Genomic DNA, 21,555 nt, shown 5'->3' on the forward strand with positions numbered 1-21,555 from the left:
TTGCGAATTTTTGTGGTTATTACGTATTATGTCAAAATTCAAAATTTGAATGCTTATAAAAAAAAATTGTGACTATAAATTTATTTTATTTTTCAACTGCTATTGTAAAAATATGTTAAGAGACTTGTATTAAATTTTCAAGCTTTTCTGCCTAACAAATTAATTTTTACCGATATTAATTTAAAAAAAAACTAATAATGATCGAAAATTTCAAATGCCTATGAATAGTTCAAATTAAGTCAAACATTTTTGAAAACTGCATGGTGGATAGAATATACTTATATAAATATTCGGTGAAAATTTCATGTATCTATGGTCATTTGTTTTAATGTTACATCAAAAACTAAAATCGAATTTGTCGAAAAATGAGTGTGCGTAAAATTTCCCGTTTTCCCCTTAATTTTAAGTTTTTTTTTCTCGATTATTTAGGAAAGTATTAAGAATTTTTTACTTTTGACTCCCCAAAGTACCAAATAGATTCACTGTCTGATCGAACAAGGCACTGAAGTCAAAAATCGAAGCATTTTTACTGCCCCAAAACGTGATGACACAAAAAAAAAAAAAACACACATCATGGTAAAATCAATACATTCATCGCTCCGCTCAGAATATAAAATATATGAGTATAATTATATGAGTTGTAATTTCATTACAGGTACTTGGGAAGTGGTTGTGATCAGGAAGATCTACATTTAACTTATAGGATAGGACACTCAACTATTGGAAAAATTTTGGGAAGAGTTTGTGGTGTTATATGGGAAGTACTACTACAGTCAGTTTCCCAATTGCTTAGGGGCAATCGATGGCAAACACGTTAGAATTCGTAAACCGAAGATGAGTGGGTCACTTTTTTATAATTATATAAATTATTTTTCAAGTGTTTTGCTCGGCATCGTAGATGTAAACTACAAGTTTATTTATATTGACGTTGGCGCTTTCGGTAAAGAATCTGATAGTACGATTTTTGAAAAGACAAATTTTTATAAGGCACTTGAAAATATTACACTAAACATTCCAAAAAGCCGACCCCTTCCAGGTACTCATATAAATATGCCTTACACATTAATTGGTGATGAAGCTTTTTCCCTTTCGTCGAACATCATGAGACCATACAGTGGAAAAGTTTTGTCTCATAAGAAAAGGGTTTTTAATTACAGACTTTCCAGAGCTAGGAGGCATGTTGAAAGTGGGTTTGGTATAATGTCAAATAAATGGAAAATATTTCATAAGACCATAAATGCTAATTTGGATTTAGCCATTCAAGTGGTAAAAACATGTTGTTCACTTCATAACTATTTTAGACTTAGAGATGGAATCAACATACAAGATGCCATGAGTGTTACAGGATTTGTGACGCAGAACAAGATGGAGGAACAAGTACAAATAACCAGTATATTCAAACGAGAAATAAGTTGGCTGATTATTTTGTTTCAGATGTTGGCAGTGTTCATTGGCAAAATAATTACATTTAAGAACTTTTTTTTTAATGTTATTTAAATTAAAAAATTATAACTTACACTATATTTAAATTTGGATGAATCAGTAAATTTAGGTATTGTCATAATATTTCAGGGTGTTTAAATTTACATGTACAATTGTTTTTATAGAATATTTGTTACTTTTTTTAAATATAATATAATATAATATAAAATAAAATATGATGAGTAAGAGAAAAATACAAAAAAATTATAAATTATAATATAATAGTTGCTGAATGTATAGTTAGTAGTATTTAGAATACTTTATAAATTTGTAACTACAAAATAATTTGTGCATTTCCGAGATTTTGACGAATTTTAATAGTATTGCGAATACTTAGCCCGATGCACACGTGCGTTTTTTGCCGCTGCGGCGCCGCAAATACGGCGTAGTTAATATGTGATCAAATCGTGCTGTGCGCATGTCTTGCGGCGCCGCTGCGTCACCGCTGCGGTCGGTGTCTGCCGCAGATAACAACATCGCCGCAACGGCACCGCGCATGCAAATTCGGTTTAGTAGTACATTGTTTTATATCGACTCATGCACACGTCCGATTTTTCCACGCAAGATGTCCGAAATCGACGATGTTGACATTGAGTTGTTGATCGGTGAGGTCAAAAGTCACAAAGAAATTTGAAACATCGCTGATGAAAATTATCACCATAGGACCAAAAAAAGAAGTGCTTGGATAAGCATCAGTCAGAATTTTTTTCTATCGTTTGATGAAAAGGACGACAAAGAAAGAAATGATATAATATGTAAGGCTAGATGCACACTTGCGTTAATTAATGTGCGGCACTGCTGCGACACCGCTGCGTGGCCGCAGAAACTCATGCACATGTCCGTTGTTTTAACGTGCGGTACCGTTGCGAGGCTGTATACAAACGTGGTGACCAAGGTACGTAACAATGCCATCAATCGTATTTGTTTTTTTGTTGGCGATGGATGTCTATAAAAAAAAACGTGCGATTTTCGCGTACATTGTATACAAAAAATTTGTTTTTAAAAAAAAAGAGACGTTACTGTGTACATTCTTACATCGATGTAAAGCTAGCTAGAGGTGGCTTTATTACATTGTTTTCGAGTTTACGAGAAAATCCAGATAAGTTTATTAACTACTTTCGTATGAGTGTTCAATCGTTTGATGAACTTGCAGACAAAATAACTGACATGATTAAGTCTCAAGATACATGTATGAGACTCTGCATACCTCCATTGGAAATGCTAGCTGTGACTTTAAGCTAAGTGCATTTTATATGCATTTTATATCATTCTACTGTTTTGAAAATGAATTACCTGAACAATTGAATAATAATTCTATGATTGTAATAAATATTCAATTTTAACTCGAAAAAGATTATTATTTATTAAAATTTAACAGGTGCAAATAATAATACAAAATTTTAATTATGTAAGTTAGTTTATGTTATTATTTATAAAGTTGCATTACTGAATAAATCCATACTATTTTCGTCACTGTATGTGGACGGGGTGGGTGGAGAAATGATTGAAGGTGGAACAAATTGTATTGAATATATAATATTTTCAAAAGGGCGAACTTGTGGCAACCGTGTATATGAAGGATGTTGTTGAACATTTTGGAGTTGTGCATATTGTTTGGATATAGCCGATGTTTCAGTAAAAGGTAAAGATGTATGATATTGAGGTATTCTCTGTGGAGGTTTTCTCATACGTTTAATAATATTGAGTAATTCACAGCGAAAGTCTAGTTTCTGGTCTTCGGTAAAATCAGATATAGATGGTAGAATATTTTCGAAAAATGAACGGTCTGGATTAAGTTCTTGAATGACGAGCAGTTGGAGTAGGAATTGGAGTGTTCATAAAATCAATTAAGGAGGTCTCTATATCCAATTTGCGTTTTTTCGTAGAACGCTGGTTGTAGGGAGGAGATTGTTCCAGTTCCTCTGGCTGGGTTAGCTCTTCATCTATTTCGTCAGCTGGATTGTGTTTCCGTAGTAGCACCTGCAGTTTGTAAGAACGATAATTGTCGGGCATAAATGTATTTTCTTCCTGATCCAGCTGCCTGTCCAGATTTTGTTTTGTTTAAACTTTTTTAAAAGTTGTCCTTGACATTTCGCCATTTTTTTATACAAGAGGTACCTGAAAATACAGTAATTGTTTTATAACTACTTAAGATTCTGAGCGGAGCGATGAATGTATTGATATTACAATGATGAGTGTTTTTTTATTTTATTTTATTTTTTTATTTGTGTCATTGTACACGATAAGTAGTCGAAATAATGCTACGATTTTCAACTTCATTATCTTGTGCGATAGGAAATTGAATCTAGTTGGTGCATAGGTGAGGTTTTGGTAAAAATGTAACTTAACTGTATCACCCTAAATACAACCTTTCCAAATTTCCGCCCTAAATAGTTGGTCCATGGTGTGAAGTTCTCAATTTTTTTTTATAAATTTATGTTTTTTCTTTAGTTACAGGTATTTAGGCAGCGGATGTGATCAGGTAGATTTACACTTGTCGTACAAAATTGGACACACGACTATCGGTAAGATTTTAAGAAAAGTATGCAATGCAATTTGGGAATGTTTACGCGCGGAGACCTTTCCTGATTTTACAAAAGAACGCTGGAAAGATATTGCTCGAAGTTTTCAAAAATATGCCCATTTTCCGAATTGCTTAGGCGTGATAGATGGAAAGCACGTACGAATTAGAAAACCAAAAAACAGTGGGTCACTATTCAACAATTACAAAAATTTCTATTCAATTGTGTTGCCAGCAATTGTAGACGCGAATTACAAATTTATTTATATTGATGTAGGGGCTTTTGGTAAAGAATCTGACAGTACAATATTTGAAAATAGTCCTTTTAATATGAAGCATTGAAGCTCCAAAATAATCAACTGAATATCCCAGGAAGTCAACCTTTCCCCGGAACTGAAAATCCAAAAATACCCTTCACGTTTATCGGAAATGAGGCATTTTCTCTTTCGCCCAAAATAATGCGACCTTATAGCGGTAAAGTTTTGTCCGTTAAAAAAAGGATTTTCAACTACAGACTGTCACATGCTCGAAGATATGTTTAAAGTGCATTTTGCATATTATCAAATAAATGAAAAATATTCCATAAACCAATCAATGCAAATTTAGATTTATGCATACTTCTAGTAAAAACTAGTTGTGTTCTGCACAATTTCGTACGGTCCAGAGATGGATTTAACATTCAAGAAACAATGAGTGTAGAAGGATTCATTGAAATCGAACAAGACGCATCAGAACATACTCCAAGAGCTACTAATCAGTCAATCAATGCAAGAAACAATATGGCTGATTATTTTGTTTCAGATATCGGCAGTGTGCCTTGGCAAACAAATTATATGTAAACTAGATACTTACGTACCGTCGTTTGGGGTTACTTTGCTCCCCCCGGGTTAACTTTGCTCCAAAAAAAAAAACCTTTGGTGATAGCTGGTGACTTTGAAAATGGTGATAATTTAATTTTAGTTCGTGTGTTGGTGGCACTGTTATAGCTATCTCATATGTTACCTCCATATATAAAGGAAGTTTTTTCTGTTATCTGTGCGTTATCATTTTTGGAGTCGTTTAGCACGTGAGAATTTGAGTAGTCAAACTTTTCTCTGTGGAACGCATATTTTTTTGAATTTTTAAGGTAAGATATAACTCATTCTGTGTATAATTTTGTTGCGAAAACGATGCTGTATCAAGATTTGTGTTTAAACCACTTTTGAATAATTTAAAAGCAAATTTCATAATTTGGGTAACTTTGCACAACTAAAAGGGGTATCTTTGCACCAGTATTTTACTATAGTCTTTTGGCGCAATGTTTCCTCATCAACTATTATTCTCGATTCTAGATTAGATAAAAGTTTTTCTTAATAATAGGTAATCCTGCATAGCTTTTTTTTTCATAGACGAAAATGCCTGGACGTTATACTATAAAATTGGGATCCCGCGAATATAAAAATTACACAGAAGAAACCTTATCCAGATGTCTAGCAGCAATTAAAAATAAAGAATTATCTCATAGAAAAGCATCTCTAGAATTTGGTATTCCTAGACGTACAATTTTGAACAAATTAAAAGGTTACCATGTTCTTAATCCAGGTGTGCCACCAATATTTACCGAACATGAAGAAAATATATTTGTTAATTGTATAATAAAGGCCAGTAATTATGGCTTTCCAATGGGAGAATTTGATCTAAAAATGGTGGTAAAACATTACCTTGAACAAATTGGTCGGGTTGTAAAAAAGTTTAAATCTAATGTTCCTGGGCATGATTGGGTTTTAAAATTTTTAAAAATACATCCCCAACTAACTAAACGGTTTGCCGACAATATTAAAAAATCACGTGCGGGAATAACAAAAAACGATTTAAGGCAGTACATATCATTCTTATCTAAAGAATTGGAGGGAGTTCCTCCAGCCCACATTTTCAACTTTGACGAGACAAATCTGGTTGACGATCCCGGTAAAAAAAAAAGTATTAGCACGACGTGGAACTAAATATCGAGCATATTCGAACCACCTCTAAGGCAGGGACGTATATCATGTTCTGCGGTAGTGCTTCGGGAAAATTGTTACCATTATTTGTGTCATACAAATCCCGCCATATATGGAGTACCTGGACTGAAGGAGGTCCTCCTGGTACACGGTACAGTAATAGTACTAGTGGTTGGTTTGATTCTGCTTCCTTTCTTGAATGGTTCGAAAGCATTTTAATTCTTGAAACTCGCAGATTAGACGGAAAAAAATTGTTATCTGTGACAATGTAGCTTTTCACTTTTCACCTAGAGTTTTGGAGTTAAGTGACCAACAACATAACTTTCATTTGCCTACCCTCCTAACAGTACACACATCACACAACCACTAGATGTGGCAGTATTTCGCAGTGTAAAGGGTTCGTGGAGGAAACTGTTGGGAGAGTGGAAAGAAAATAATGGCAATAATTTGGCGACTAAAGAAATTATGCCAACTCTTTTGGGCCGTTTGTTAATAGAAATAAACCCTACTATAACAAACAACTTAAAATCTGGGTTTCAAGCGTGTGGAATTTTCCCATGTGATGTGGAAGTGTTGCTAAAAAAAAATTCCTGGTCAAGATGATGATGTACAGAGTACAATTGAGTAATAATTCGTAACTTGTTTGGAGAAAAAGAGGGCAGAATGGACGGAAAAAAAACCTGGTGGTAAAAGAAAAAAATAAATGTTCCCCCAGGTAAAAGTATTACCACAGCAGATTTAACTTCAGAACCATCTACCTCCACTGCAGCTCATCCGCAAGACAGAATAATATATCAAGATGAATCAGAAGACGAAGAAGACTGGGAGACCTACCGTCAGAGATGTTTGGCAGAAGATAAAGAAATTGAAGAAGTTATGACTGTACAAGAGACATCTATACCAAGGTTTAAGCCAATAGTAAAGTCCATAAGCTCATATTGTATTGTAACATACGAAAATGAGTTTTATCCGGGTGTCATTTTGGAGTTGAGCGATGACACGGCCAAGATAAAATCCATGAAAAAATCAAACTCTTATTGGAAGTGGCCTGAAGTGCCTGATGTTTTAGAGTATGAGTGGAAAGATGTGGTAGGAGGAATAGATGAGCCAATAAAAATCTCGAAAACTAGAAACATCTACAGAGTACCAGAACTGAGCAACATATACTAATAATAATTCCTTAATTAATTTTTTTTTGTTATTTCGTAGTAGGTAATTTAAGTGCAATTACTTACCTAGTTTATAAGTTTATTTAACTAAATTAAACTAGAGTTCATACACAACATACAATGATTCCTCCAAAAAATGTATTATTAATTGTTAAAGTTTTAATTATTTAAAGTTTAAGTGCAATATGAGTGCAATTACTTTATTAATATTTAGTTTATAAGTCTCTATTGTGATATAAAGTAAAATACAAACAATAATAAAATGATTTGAACTAAATTTAATAATTTGTTTTGCATTTTATCCATTTTATCCTTTTACTAAAATACATTTTAATGGTACTGTTTCTTTTTACAACTGTTAACATTGCTCCAGATACTAAATTAAACAATTTTATATGACTTTTTTGAGACGGGGCAAAGTATGCAGACCCTATGGATAACTTTGCTCCACTTTTGAAAAAAAAAAAAAAGTAATTGAGATATGTTCAATTTTAGGTCATAATTAGGTCTGGGGAACTCTAAACAATCGAACCATCCAAGACATTTTTTTTTTAATTTTATACATATTACGTCAAAAAAAAAAAAAAAAATGTAAAAATCGGAGCAAAGTAACCCCAAACGACGGTATTGTCTTTATATTTTTTATTGTATAATTAAATAATGTATTCAAATAATATTCTTAAAAATTAAATAAAACAAATATTATAAAATAAAGAACGAATTACATAAAAGTACTTACATTTATCATTTTTATCCCGTTCATCCTTTTCGTCGAATCATTCACAAAACACTACAAATTTCAATCCACGCCCTCTTTTTTTAGTTCGATCGTGGTAATTATTGTCAGATATGTTCCATATTTCTGGATGAAGTTTAACTTCACTGATAAACAGCTCCATATCTACCTCATCAATATTAAATTGAATGGTTTTGGTTACATTTTTGTGATTTTTTTCACAATTTTTATCAATTTTATGGCGAGTGAAAAACGCACGTGGATATCACACGATTGATGACAAAGTACTGTTTGTCGGAGTTGCGGTTGATAACTCGTGTCCGGTGAACTTGCGGCGTGGCGGGAACGTACGGTAAAAACTCAACAGGTTAGTTCCGAGCGGTCCGACTTTCTCCAATCTAGATTAAAAATGACTGTTACAGACGGTCTTTTGGAGACCGTTTCGAATGGTCTGTGATTTTTGTCAAGCTGAGACATAGATTGGCTCCAATACTGAAACGTCTCAGACCGTTTTTATTTTTCTTAGGGAATCTCGGATTTGACGCGGACCGTTACGAACGGTCTCGGACTTAAAATAATTTTTCATTTTTCTTAGGGAATCTCGGATTTGACGTGGACCGTTACGAACGGTCTCGACTTAGAATAATTTTTCAGTTTTCTTAGCGAATCTCGGCTTTGACTAGGACAGTTCCAAACGGTCTTTTTCATGGGAGTGCGGGCTTGAAGCTAAATAATGTACCGATCGCGTCCCCGTCAACGGGCTTGATGTTTTATACTCTCCCCGAATCCGTCAACTATATCCCAGAAAACATTATAACATTTAAATATTATTTGTCAAATATTTGCTATTTTTTTTTAAAAATTGTACATCATTTCTATAAAACTTTATTTACATTTGCAAATATCAACCAAATGTTTGATAAATGTCATTTGAACCAGATCATATTATTTGATAAAAATTTGAACACAAACTTTGGTCAAATATCAGTCAAAAATTGTACAATATTTTAAAATTAATTGCCCAGAAAACGTTCAAACATTTAAATATTATTTGTCAAATATTGGCTAATTTTTTTTTAATAATTGTACAATTATGTTTTCAATTAAACACAAACTTTTTCCAAATATTTGTCAACAATTGTACCCTATTTTCAAAATCATTGTTCATGATCTGTATTTATATATACTTGGAGTATATATATATAATAATAATAATATATTTTTCAAAAACTGAATGATAATAATAATATATTAATAAATTTCATAACAAACATAAGTAAAAGTGCTTTGGTGTAGGATTTACAGAAATTTCTGTACTGAAGTATAATTATACTTAAGTATTATTATTTCTTTTAGGTTAATTGATTCTAAACTTTAATATGATTCATTTTATTAATATATCATTAGAAGGATAAAGTTATTTTATAAAAAAAACATGATTTTTTTAAATAAATAAAATAAATAAACAAACAAATTAAATTACATTTAAATATCATAAATAATAAAATATATTGTAAATTTATATATTTAATATGTAGGTATTAATATTAATATTATGCATAGTTCTGAATTAAAAATTAATAGCTTTACTTAATTTAATCATATAAATTTACTTTAATCAAAATACTAGTGTACTACATGAAAAATATGTTTAATAATTAAATAATAAAAGTACCTCAGGATAGGTTATATTATATATTATGCATTAAAATATTATTATCATGAAAAACTTTATTATAATAATAATCCTTGTTAAAACTATTAATATTTAATTGAAAGTTAAAAATTTTAAGCTGAAATATAAAGTTAAGACATAGATTCATTTGAGTTATTTATATCACATGTTAATCTATTCTTTAGTTTTCTGTTCTTAGCGTATTCTCCGCGGAAAGGAGCTTGAGAAATCCATTGCTTTAAATATTGTTCAATTTCATTATCCGTTATGTTGAAGAACCGTTTGTCTTTTCTGACTGTTTCTGAGAAAAAAAAACAATATAATAAAAATAATAAATACAATTTTGAAGTATTGGTTTATGGTTATACATAAATTATGTTTTGCATAACATACCAAATATGAGTTATTTATATCACATGTTAATCTATTCTTTAGTTTTCTGTTCTTAGCGTATTCTCCGCGGAAAGGAGCTTGAGAAATCCATTGCTTTAAATATTGTTCAATTTCATTATCCGTTATGTTGAAGAACCGTTTGTCTTTTCTGACTGTTTCTGAGAAAAAAAAACAATATAATAAAAATAATAAATACAATTTTGAAGTATTGGTTTATGGTTATACATAAATTATGTTTTGCATAACATACCAAATATAACTCTGTTCAACATAAGATTATTAAATGGTTTTTTTCCTTTGAAACCAGTATATGAGTATTGATTTAGAATAGCATCTGAAAATATGGTTGCCATGATTTTTTTTATTATTTCTTTTGCAGTCTTTCCTCCAATTCTACCCAGCTGTAAAATCTGTTAACATAAACCAAAAATATTTATTGAAACTATTATAGTTATATTTTATTATTAGATTGTGTGCTGTTTCTTTAAAACCTTACAAGTTTGTTTTTAAAATCTCTGTCACAAAGCTTATTCTCTATCTCCTCAAGCTCTTCAAATGAAGAAATAGGCCAACAATATGGTTCAAAATCATCTGAATGCTCAGTAGTAATTATATTGGCAGTGTTGATTAATTTTTTTATTTCTTCTTGTCCTTGAGCTAAATTTTGAAATTCTGTATTGCTAAAAGCCATAAAGTTGTACATTCTTTTGTAAAAATAATCCATTTTTGAAAAAACTTGATCAGCTACAATAATTTGAAAAAGAAGTATCAATAATATTGTTTTAATTAATTATTATGTGAACTAGACATACCAAATTCTGAGATATTAATATTAGCAGTAGTATTATTCATTGAATTTTGCATATTATGTTGAGAATTTTTTTCTTTTAATTTATCCACATCATCTGTAAGTGTGATATTAATTAGTTATTGGGATCGGAAACCAATTTTCTCTAACACACCTGCTACCAACAACATATGATATTAAATATGTTTTATTTTCAACTTGGTAGATCCAGTGAAACAATAAAGAACTCTAAAACTCAAAGCCTACACGAGATTGCCTCACATTTTTGATAGTGTGATTTAGTCAACAGTTGAAATATAATCATTTTTAATGAATTTTTTAGTATTTAAGAGGATAAAATTAAAATCAAAAATTTAGAAATAAATTAATCGAAATATGTTTTCAAAAGTCTTATTGATTTACTACAGGTTAATCCAGTATGATGGAAATATACCATATCTATAATGTCATATGTGGCATGTGCGTTAGAAAAAGATGGATTTGAATTCAAATCCCCATAGTATTTAAACTAATATTAATACTACAAGGGAATTTTAGAAAGTATTAATTAAAAATAATTTTAACAAAAATAAGCTTATAGCTTGAATTATTTTCTTCTGGAACTATTTTTTCACAAGAATTCGCCAGTAGTTCAGTCGGCAGGCTTACATTAGATTTATGTCTAATATTACGTTGATCTATGTTTTCAGAAATGTCAATAGAAGTCGTCGATAGTGGCTTATTCTTGTATTTATCTATTTTAGTTGATTCTTTTATACGATCAAATTTAAAAACAAAATAAATATATTAATATATCTGTTAATATTTCAACAAAAACTTAAATATTAATACTTACTAGTTCTTTTTTGAGTACTGCTTGATATAGGCTTAGAAATAAATGATTGGGAATGATCTGAAGAGCAAAACAAGTCTAAAATATATATATTGATAAGAAAATAATAAATTTGTACAAAATATTTTTTTAGCTAAAAGTTATTTAATGTCAATGTGTAAAGTAATAGTACCTAATGAAGTATTTAAAATTGGACAATCATCATCATCACTTGAATGTTTAGTAACTGGCGACATTGATTCAGGTGAGGAGATGACATTTGTATCATACCTTTTTTTCTTCTTCCTTCTCTTGATAGCATGATTATGATCTTCAGATAATTCTGATATGAATTGTGCATCTTTAGATTTTGAACGAGCTTCAACCAAGGTTTCTAAAAAATATCACATGCCAGTTAATAAGATCAAACAATATATAGTTATCCACATATGTATTTACCAATATTTTCACCGCCCTTTAAAATCCTCGCAGCATAAAAATTAAATTCATAAGTGTTCACTTGACGTCGTTTTTCAATGTAAATTTTGATTTTAGATCTATCTTTCGGCCAAGCATACTTTTTTAATTTATCATTGTACCATCCACTTGGTACAGCTTCTACTGAATTTTCTTGAAGAAAATGTACCACATTCCAGAACATTTTCTTATGTACCTTAATAAAGCTATTTAAATATTTACAATTATTTGTTTAAATTAACATCAAACATAATTTAGGTTGTAATAATATATCCTAAACATTAAAATTAAATTTATACCTATATAGCTATACACATATTATTATTATTTTTTTTTTATTATACCTATCATATTAAATTTAAATATAGTTAATGTTGAATAAAAAATAATAATGTTGAAATTATTAAATATTATATTAAAAATAAAAAAAATACAAAACATTGATTAAAACATTATGTTTATTTTATATTGCTATGTCATGAATAATAACAAAAATAATAAAGATATAATAATAATGATAATAAAAATAATTAATTATTTTTTCTTATGGTATGAAGTATAGGCATGGCCATTAGATCATTAGATATATTAAGTACCATATATTTACATTTAATACTCTCTGCTTCCCATTTTTTTAAACAAGTTGATAGATTACTTATTTTAAAAATACCTAATTTAGAACTTGGTACAGGCTTTTCATAAGTATTGTACTTATCTAAAAAATCATTTCCAACAATCACAATTTTATTTTTTTAAATCATAACAAATATTTACAACTTTTATTATAGATCCGTCTACTGTACCAACATAACAGTCTGCTGAAGAAGTAGTGTTTATTATGATCTGACCAAAAACAAGTTTTTTAAATTGTGGTCCTAAGCAACCACCTGTTAATGGACCATTATTATGTTGTTTTAAGCATTTCATAAAAGGATTATTTATAATTTGAGATGATTCATTAATCATACATTTGAAATTGTTTATTTCATTATATCGATTTACAGCCTGCTGCAAAGGTTGATGATGCTTACGAACAGTTTTTTTTAAAACTTTCATGTGGTTTTCAAATGGGAAAGCACTACAATTGTCTAATGGCCCAAAAGTATCATAATCATCTGCTATATGTTGCAAAGTGTGGACATTGTGTGTTAACCATTGTATACCATATATTTCTTTATAACGTTTAACAAAATAATTTAATAATAATCTTGCATATGGGACATATTCCTCATGACAAGGGCTTAAAAGAATATACATAGCTACATGAAGACATAAAAAATGTTTATAACATTTAGAATTTGGATGATGTTTAAGAATAATCGGTCCAATATATAATACAAATTGTCTTAGTTCAGTTGCTTTCCACCTACCAACTTCAATTATAGCACGTGGTTTCCGTGGAAAATCTAGTGGTATACATGATTTTAATGAAAGTAAACAACTATTTATTACTTTGGTTTTGAAATTAGGTAAGCGAACAGTTAAAGGTCCCCGACTTAACCATAGTTTTATTAATGTACGGACAACTCCCAAACATACCAAATGCATATAATCAACAGAGAAACACTTGACTATATCTATACCAGGTAAATAGCAAAGATTAGACAATGTTTCAGAAGTATGATGTTCTTCTTGAAGTTTATTTACAAAATTTATATGAGTTCTTTTTTGACTATCTAGTTCTGGAAATCTTACCCCTTTATTTTTTATATATTCACCCTCTGCCATACATCTAAAACATGAAAAATATCCACTATGTCCTTTACAATATAAAATAAATGATTTAGCAGGGACATCACAGCAAAAACCATCTAATAAAACTTTTTTTTTAAATAAAATACCAAATGAATTTTTTAATATTATACCATCTGTTAATAATATATTCAATTCTGCACAAAAATCTTGCAAAAAATCTTGCAAAAAATCTTGCAAAAAATCATTACTATCATCTGGTTTAGAATAACCCCAAAATAATCCAACGGGGAAAACATATTTATCGTTTGGTCTAATATAACAAAGAATTGGCCAAAAAGTACTATTTGAACTCTTGGTGAGAGGTAATCCATCTATGCCAAAAACTAGTTTTATATCACTATCATCAATAGAACTGATATATTTTTTATAATAATTATGTATGCCATTAGCAATCCCAAAATGATAGTAGAGACCAGGAGAAACAGATCTAATTTGAATCCCTCTATTAGAATTAACTGTTTTAAATAAAGTTCTTGCATCAGACGGGAGAGATTTGTCAAAGCAATGATGAGTTTTTAAAACTTTTAAAAGTTTTGTAGTAGAAGTATTAGGAATATTACATTCAACAGCCCACTTAGCTATAGAATCACTTATAGACAAATTTTCAGAATTTAAATTATAAATATCAAAGTTAAACTCTGTATTATTAGTATTACTTGATGTAAATGTACCACGTTTATTCAATTCAGGGTTCATATTATTAATGTTACTATCAAGAACAATATTTTGTTCTGGAGGTATTTGAGAAGCTACTTTTTTACTCAATAAGCCAACATTATCCACTAAACTAAACGAGGCATTCATGTGATTCGCTTGATTGAGTTGATTGTTCACTTTAGGTATGTCTTTGTTGATACCAACGGTAGAAAATTGCATGGCATCCATGTCGCTAAGTACGCCAGCAATAAGTTTTCTTCTTTTGGAAGATTTACTTAAACCGGTATTTGTTTTACCAACTTTATCAGCCATAATAATATATGAAATTAATTTTAAATATACTATTTATCTTACCTTAAAGAGCTCGATCGTTAGTAAGTTAACGAAATACAACTAATCAGCAAACTTCAGTATGACATAAATCCATAAATGCAAGTTATACAGGTAAAAAAATAAAAAAAAGAACAGTCAATAATTATTGTCAAAACACATCGTGAATAAATGAATAATTGTGACATTCGTGAAACAAAAAATCGCACAACACCATAGAGGGTAGAGGCATAGAATAAAAACATTAAAAACGTGTGTAAAATTAAATATTTTGAAAAATAACACGCATAACCTAGAATAGTCTAGGCGGCATCATGACAATCCGTTTTCATTGGGTATTTTTATCGTTTCGATTTTTGAGAATTCGACAGTATCTGCTATATGATTGGGTATAACTTACTATGGGTGAAGCGTACTTTCAATAATGAACATATTATATTTATAGAATACATACCTTGCATTATAATATTGATAACTTTACTGATAAGTAACGTTACGAAACGTTTCGTATCTATACTCCGGCCCAGGAGAGACCGAATATTCCGCGCATCGATATTGACGCTCGCGATGTCTGCCGGCCGAATTTCCACACAAATGTCAACGACGTTTATCGGCGATTGTTTCAGACCGGTTCACGGCACAAACGCGTAAGTTTTATGTAGCGCTAAATGCTAATCCATCGGCTCCCTAGCGCGCGCAACTACATAATGGGCTAGTATAGCAACAATTAGCTATAATAATTAATTATTATTAAATAATAATAGTTCGTAATCACGATCAAGGTCTTATATAATTACATCATTTACATCACGCTTTTTTTTTAATAATATTATTATAATATAGTACTATTTATAATAGTATACACAGCTGTGTAGCCTTAAAGATACTACCCTATGTTTACTATTTTACCTAGACAACGAAATAAACATTGACTTATAAAAAAAAGTGTCGATATATGTCTGTGATTATTTATTCATATATAAATATAAGCATACAATTAATATATTAATACAAATTTGTGCACATTTATTAATTATTGTTATTAGGTACTATACGTACTTACTTGAATTATTATTAGTTTTATATTAATTTAATTTATAAAAATAATCATTTGATCATTTAGGATTATCGTTTCCTTATTCACGTTCACAAGTCATGTTTTCATTGGATTCGCCTTATTTGGGGATTTATAATGTATTATCACAGACTATATGAAAACAGATAGCTCACTCGGCCGAAAACAATGGGAAAAAAAATAAGATTTTCTGATTGGCGGCGACCTAATCAGTGTAGCTACATGCATTTATCTAAAATATTGTTCAGATGTTTTACAATATTATTTTATATTTGACATTTGTTAGTACTTCCGTTTACTAATCATCTTAATTATTAATATCTTATCCTAATTAGTAATTTAGTATGAAAAAATAGATCTACTTAGTAATTACTCATTAGGACCTATTATTTCCAAGTGGCTAGTGATTAGTAAGTTAATGACATATTGACACGAGAAACTGTAAAAGGCGATAGTTATCATTAATTAAGTTTAACACAAGTTCGTAGTCTGTGCTTTTAATTTTAAATCTCACGATTTTTTGGTCTAAGTATTCACCCAGATTTCATTACGTTATAAACATAATTACTATTTAAAGTTACCTACATGTTACAATACATTAGCTAGTACTGTAAAAGTGTAAACTGTAACACAATGATGGTATCATACTTCATATGTCATGAGAAGAATATTGATTTCAATATTTGGATGTTTTCTATGCTCTGTAAGAACAAAGGTATCCGGTAAGTACATATTAAAACATAAAAATTACATATACATTGTATATGATTACAAAAAACATTATTTTCTTCATAACTTAAATAAGTTTTATTTACAATATACAGACAAATATTATACAAATTATATAAACATAATTAATTAATGTTTAATTTATAATTTATTACAGGTATTCAAACATAAATAAAACAAATGAAGTACCTACCATACAATTCAAATAGTGCATATTAAATTCTAATAAAATAAGGTATTTATTAAATTACAATACATAACAATTATCATAAAATTAGTAAAATCACAAAATATTGTTTCACAAATGCTGTAAAATTGCTAACTTTCTATTTTTAATTTTTTTTTTCAGATACTAAATTTCTATTTAAAAATTTAATTGAAGCATAAATTCTAAAACGTAAAAAAAAATTAAGTAGGTAATCCTTATCAAAATTGGGACATGGGTGTTCAAAATCAATATTAAGCATTTTCATTTTAAGTTTACCACCTACTCCTACATCAACTGATACAACAGGAAAACTATTTATAAATTCAGTTTCTAAATTATAAATGTAATTGTAAAAATTTTCATGGGGCATATTTAAATTCCCAAATGTTGATTTTTCAGCATTTTCATACGCTTTAAAAAAACATAACAAAAATGAAGGATCTAAATTTTTTTGTGTTTTTGCATACTCTAAACATATTTCACATGAATGTTTGATTAGACACATACTCATTATATATCCACAAACATAAATGAATGCATTTTGTTCAGGAATTTCTAAATTTCTATAATCAACTTTCCCAATAGAGAGAGGAAACGTTTTATTAAATTTAAAAGGTGTTTTATCAGCGAATAGGGTGTTAATGTCTATGCCTGAATCAGTGGGTATTTGAGTTAAAATTGCATCCAAATCATTTATGCAATTTGCTTTTTCTGAATGTTGAAAATAATTAAGTAAAAAAAGTTTTTTAAATGCAAACAAAAATTGATATGGAGTTGGATTAGTGTTGTTCCCATTTTGTTGTCTAAGAGTACAAAAAAGGTTTTCAAGACAATCCTGATTTAATCTGGCGGTATATAAAACATAATTTTCTTGTTGGTTTAATGTGCTATGTACTGACGTCCCGCTGAGACATCCAAACACGCATATACACGTAGATATGTATAAGTGACCCTGGGGCGTATGATTTCGCCAACCAATTATATTGTGTAGGACCTCAATAGTTATATCGAAGGCCAAACTTCTAGCCTTTCCAAAATATTACCATAATTGGAATTAAATATACGAAATATTAAATATGAAATCGTAGTCTTGGCAGGCGTATCTAGAGATATGATTAATGTCGTCGGGTTATGGAGATTACGTATCGCGAATAACCAGGATGTGGCCGACCGGTCGCATGGGCGTGGGAAACTGCGATATTAAAATAATACACGCGTACGCTTTTGCACGACTCGGCCATGGACACATACGTATCTTATCGATAGGAGAGGAAATGCAGAGAGTAGGACTATCTGGACTATATAGGAGAGCCCCGATTAGACCCAATTCAGACGTGAGCCACCAGAGTCAGAACAAGCACCTTCACGCCAGACACCAGTCCAATTTAATTATTCGGACTTAGAATATTTTACAACCAAATCATTTTGTGCAGTAAAAGTGTTTTATTTACATAGTAATCAAATAAATATCTAATAAATTAATCACAAATTAAGTTGTTATACTTATTACACCCAATCCATCTACCTCAACACCAGTCGTTTGTCCTCCTGTATGCTGGGACGCTACAAATTTGGCGCAGTCGGTAGGATTTTCCATCAACGGGAAGCTGAAAATTTTTTGTTTTCAACTTCACGGAAGCAACTCACCCAAGAGTCACGTTTGGAGGACTGATCACCTTCCAGCAACTCCGGGAAAAAGAGAATCTACGTAGCAAGCAGCTAGAGCAGTCAGGACAACAACAAGAGCAACAATGGAAGCAACTCAAGCAGTGACAGTATTGTGAGTTGTAATTTAAGTTTTGGGGTACTTATTTATGTAGGAATTTTAATTATAAGGCTCTGTCACGTCTCCTTTGGATCTGTTAGGACCATCGTATAAAATTTATTGTGAAGGTGTATATATATATATATTATCTACTTAAAGAAATAATATGGTAGGTAATGTATAAAAGTGTAGGAAAATTTTGAGAAATATATATATGTTATCTATTTAAAGAAATAATATGGTAGGTAATGTATAAAAGTGTGGGACAATTTTGAGTATATAAAGGGTATATGTACCGATAAAAGTGTTATAAAGAGAATAAATGAGTATAAAGTGAATTTAAATAAATGTTATATGAGAATAATTTTGTGGTATAAATTAATAAGAAATGAATATAAGTGAAAATAAATGAGAATAATTTTGAGATATAAAAGTGAATATAATATAATTGAGAAAATAATAAAGAGTATATATATAATTGGAATTACGCGCGTAATGTCATATAATGCAATGTCATATAATAGATTGAATTGAAATAAAGAGATATTGAGTTAAAAAAATAATTGAGAGTTTATTAAATGGTAGTTAAACCATAATTTTTGTGATTTTGAGAAATATTGATATAAATGGATAATTGAGTTTTAAAAAGAAGAAATAAATAAGTGAATAAATATTTGAAATAAATGTGCGCACATACATATATAAGTTGAATTAAAAGAGAAATACTAAAGAGTAAAATTGAATAAAGTGTAATTGAGAGAAGATATATAATAGAGTAGCTTAGGGGCCCTAGAATAAGCATAGCATTATATTAAATAAATTAGTGAGAAATAAATCGTAGTGAATATTGGAGTATTGGGTAATAAATATTATAGTTACTTTTAGTAGGTAATTAAATTAAGAATTTCAAAATAAATATTTTGAACAGTTATAGAATTAATAATAAATAGTGGTTATTAAATAAATAGTGATAGAATAGTTAGCGACATTAGAATACAATTTAGGCATTTAAATTTTAGGTACATAAAATAAATAAATAATTTTATTTAAATAATTTTACTAAATGAATAAAATATACATTGATGAATAAAAATTTGGGAGATACGTCAGAGAATCCGACAGGGAATTTAACGGAAATAAATAACGATAGTACTGCGGACATAGGCGTACAGGTAGGAGAGGCAAGCGGTGCTAGCGTAGTAGCTGCCGAAACAAATATAGTAAAAATCGAAGAGTTAATCGATTTGAATAAAACAATTGAATACCCGAGTCCACAATATTCTGACCAAGATAGGTATTTAAGAACAGCTAAGGGAATAGCTTGGGTAGATTTAATTGAAACACCGAGTAGTTTACCTAGAAGAGGAGGAACTCGATCTGATCCGGGGGTAGTACACACGGAATTAGTCGCAGAAAAACGAACCAGAAAAGTTAGTAACGCTACACTAGAAATGGAATTCGATAAAGCTACGTCCCTTATACCGATATGTACGGGCGCGAATAATGTCGCGGAATTTATTAATACGTGTGATATTGTTGTAAAAGCAGTAGATAAGGATAAATTAGACTTGTTAGTTAAAGTAATAAATTCGAAGTTAGCCGGAAATGCTTTAGAAGCATGTAAATACCGCGAGACTAGTGCATGGAATAGTATAAAGTCAATTTTAAAGGGAGCTTTTGAACATAAGTCATCTGAGAGGACACTGACTTTAGGGTTACACTTTGCGCGTATGAAAGAAAACGAGTGCGTCGCGGAGTACGCGAGTCGAATCGAAGAAATCTATTATAAATTATGTACAATTGCAACAGAGAAATTAAATGAAGCCGAAGCCAAAATCTATAAAAGTCAACTTAAAAATCAGGCATTAATAATTTTTGTTAACGGGTTACCGAAACATTTAAATCTTGCACTAAAAGCTAGGGATCCAAAAACTTTAGAGGATGCTATGCAGGTAGCGAAAGACGAAGAAACCGAATATAACGCTAATTTAGATGTAGAAAAATTACGGAAAAACTTGGAAAGACAAGATTTAAACGGGGGAAATGTACTTGAAAATAAGTTTAGGAAACAAGGAAATGATAATAATAGTAACAAACAAAATTTTAATCGCGGAAATAATAGATATAATAATTATAACAACGGGTATAACGATTCTAATAGGCGAACTAATAATAACGTATATAATAATACATTCGATAAAAATTTTAATCGGAACGGATATAATAACGGAAGACAAAACCAGAGCAATTTTAATCAGCGTAATAATAATCAAAACAGGATATCGCCAAATAACGCAGGATGCTATATCTGTGGCGGCACAAATCATTTCGCACGAGACTGTAGGCAGGCAGGTCAAAATCTGAGACAAAACATTAATATGAATAGACAACAAATTCCAAATTTCAATCCGCGTAGAAACAACAATAGTAATAATAACGTAGTGGAACCACTGAGTTGCACCTATTGCAATAAAAGAGGACACGAAATTTCAAGTTGTTACACAAAACAGCGAAACGATAGGAATAACGCAAATTCGTCGGGAAACGCTCAGATGCCAACCTCGAGTGGGGTGAGATTGGTACATCAAATAATCGATTCAGAACCCTCACAGAGCGATGCTTACGCATTTCAACAGCTATAATTCAAAATCATATAATGTTACAATCACCTAGTTTTAATACAAAAAACGTTCAATTACTATTAGACACGGGTAGCGATTTAAATTTAATAAAAATAAATAAATTAGCTAATAACACGATAATAAATGAAAATGAAAAAATTTATCTAAAAGGCATAAACGAAAAAATAGTTCCCACAATTGGACGTACAATAATTACATTAATAATAGATAAAAACGAATTTAAAACTGACTTTTTTGTAGTAGATAAACAGTTTCCGGTCGATAAGGACGGAATACTAGGACAGAAATTTCTGATAGAAAATAACGCTATAATCGATATCGCAAATAGTACATTAACAATAAA

General features: G+C 30.1%; 1 protein-coding gene and 2 pseudogenes across 1 annotated transcript; all 3 read right to left on the reverse strand.

Annotated features, from left to right (window-relative positions):
- Window positions 1-2,912: 2,912 nt before the first annotated feature.
- On the reverse strand, window positions 2,913-8,065 carry LOC149054547 (uncharacterized; annotated as a pseudogene).
- A 1,762-nt stretch (window positions 8,066-9,827) lies between these two features.
- On the reverse strand, window positions 9,828-12,277 carry LOC149054548 (uncharacterized). Its single transcript, XM_089230120.1, has 8 exons — window positions 12,034-12,277; window positions 11,768-11,968; window positions 11,599-11,673; window positions 10,768-10,860; window positions 10,452-10,699; window positions 10,206-10,365; window positions 9,956-10,113; window positions 9,828-9,863 (listed from the first exon to the last, which is right to left on the reverse strand). The coding sequence occupies exons 1-8, from the start codon at window positions 12,233-12,235 to the stop codon at window positions 9,828-9,830; spliced, it is 1,173 nt and encodes a 390-aa protein (XP_089086246.1). The 5' UTR covers window positions 12,236-12,277.
- Window positions 12,278-16,895: 4,618 nt separating this feature from the next.
- Window positions 16,896-18,677, reverse strand: LOC149054549 (uncharacterized; annotated as a pseudogene).
- Window positions 18,678-21,555: the final 2,878 nt, after the last annotated feature.

This window comes from Diuraphis noxia, unplaced genomic scaffold, assembly GCF_037042655.1.
Source record: "Diuraphis noxia isolate RWA-SAM2 unplaced genomic scaffold, SU_Dnox_SAM2 contig0006, whole genome shotgun sequence".
Classification (NCBI taxonomy): Eukaryota; Metazoa; Arthropoda; class Insecta; order Hemiptera; family Aphididae; genus Diuraphis; species Diuraphis noxia.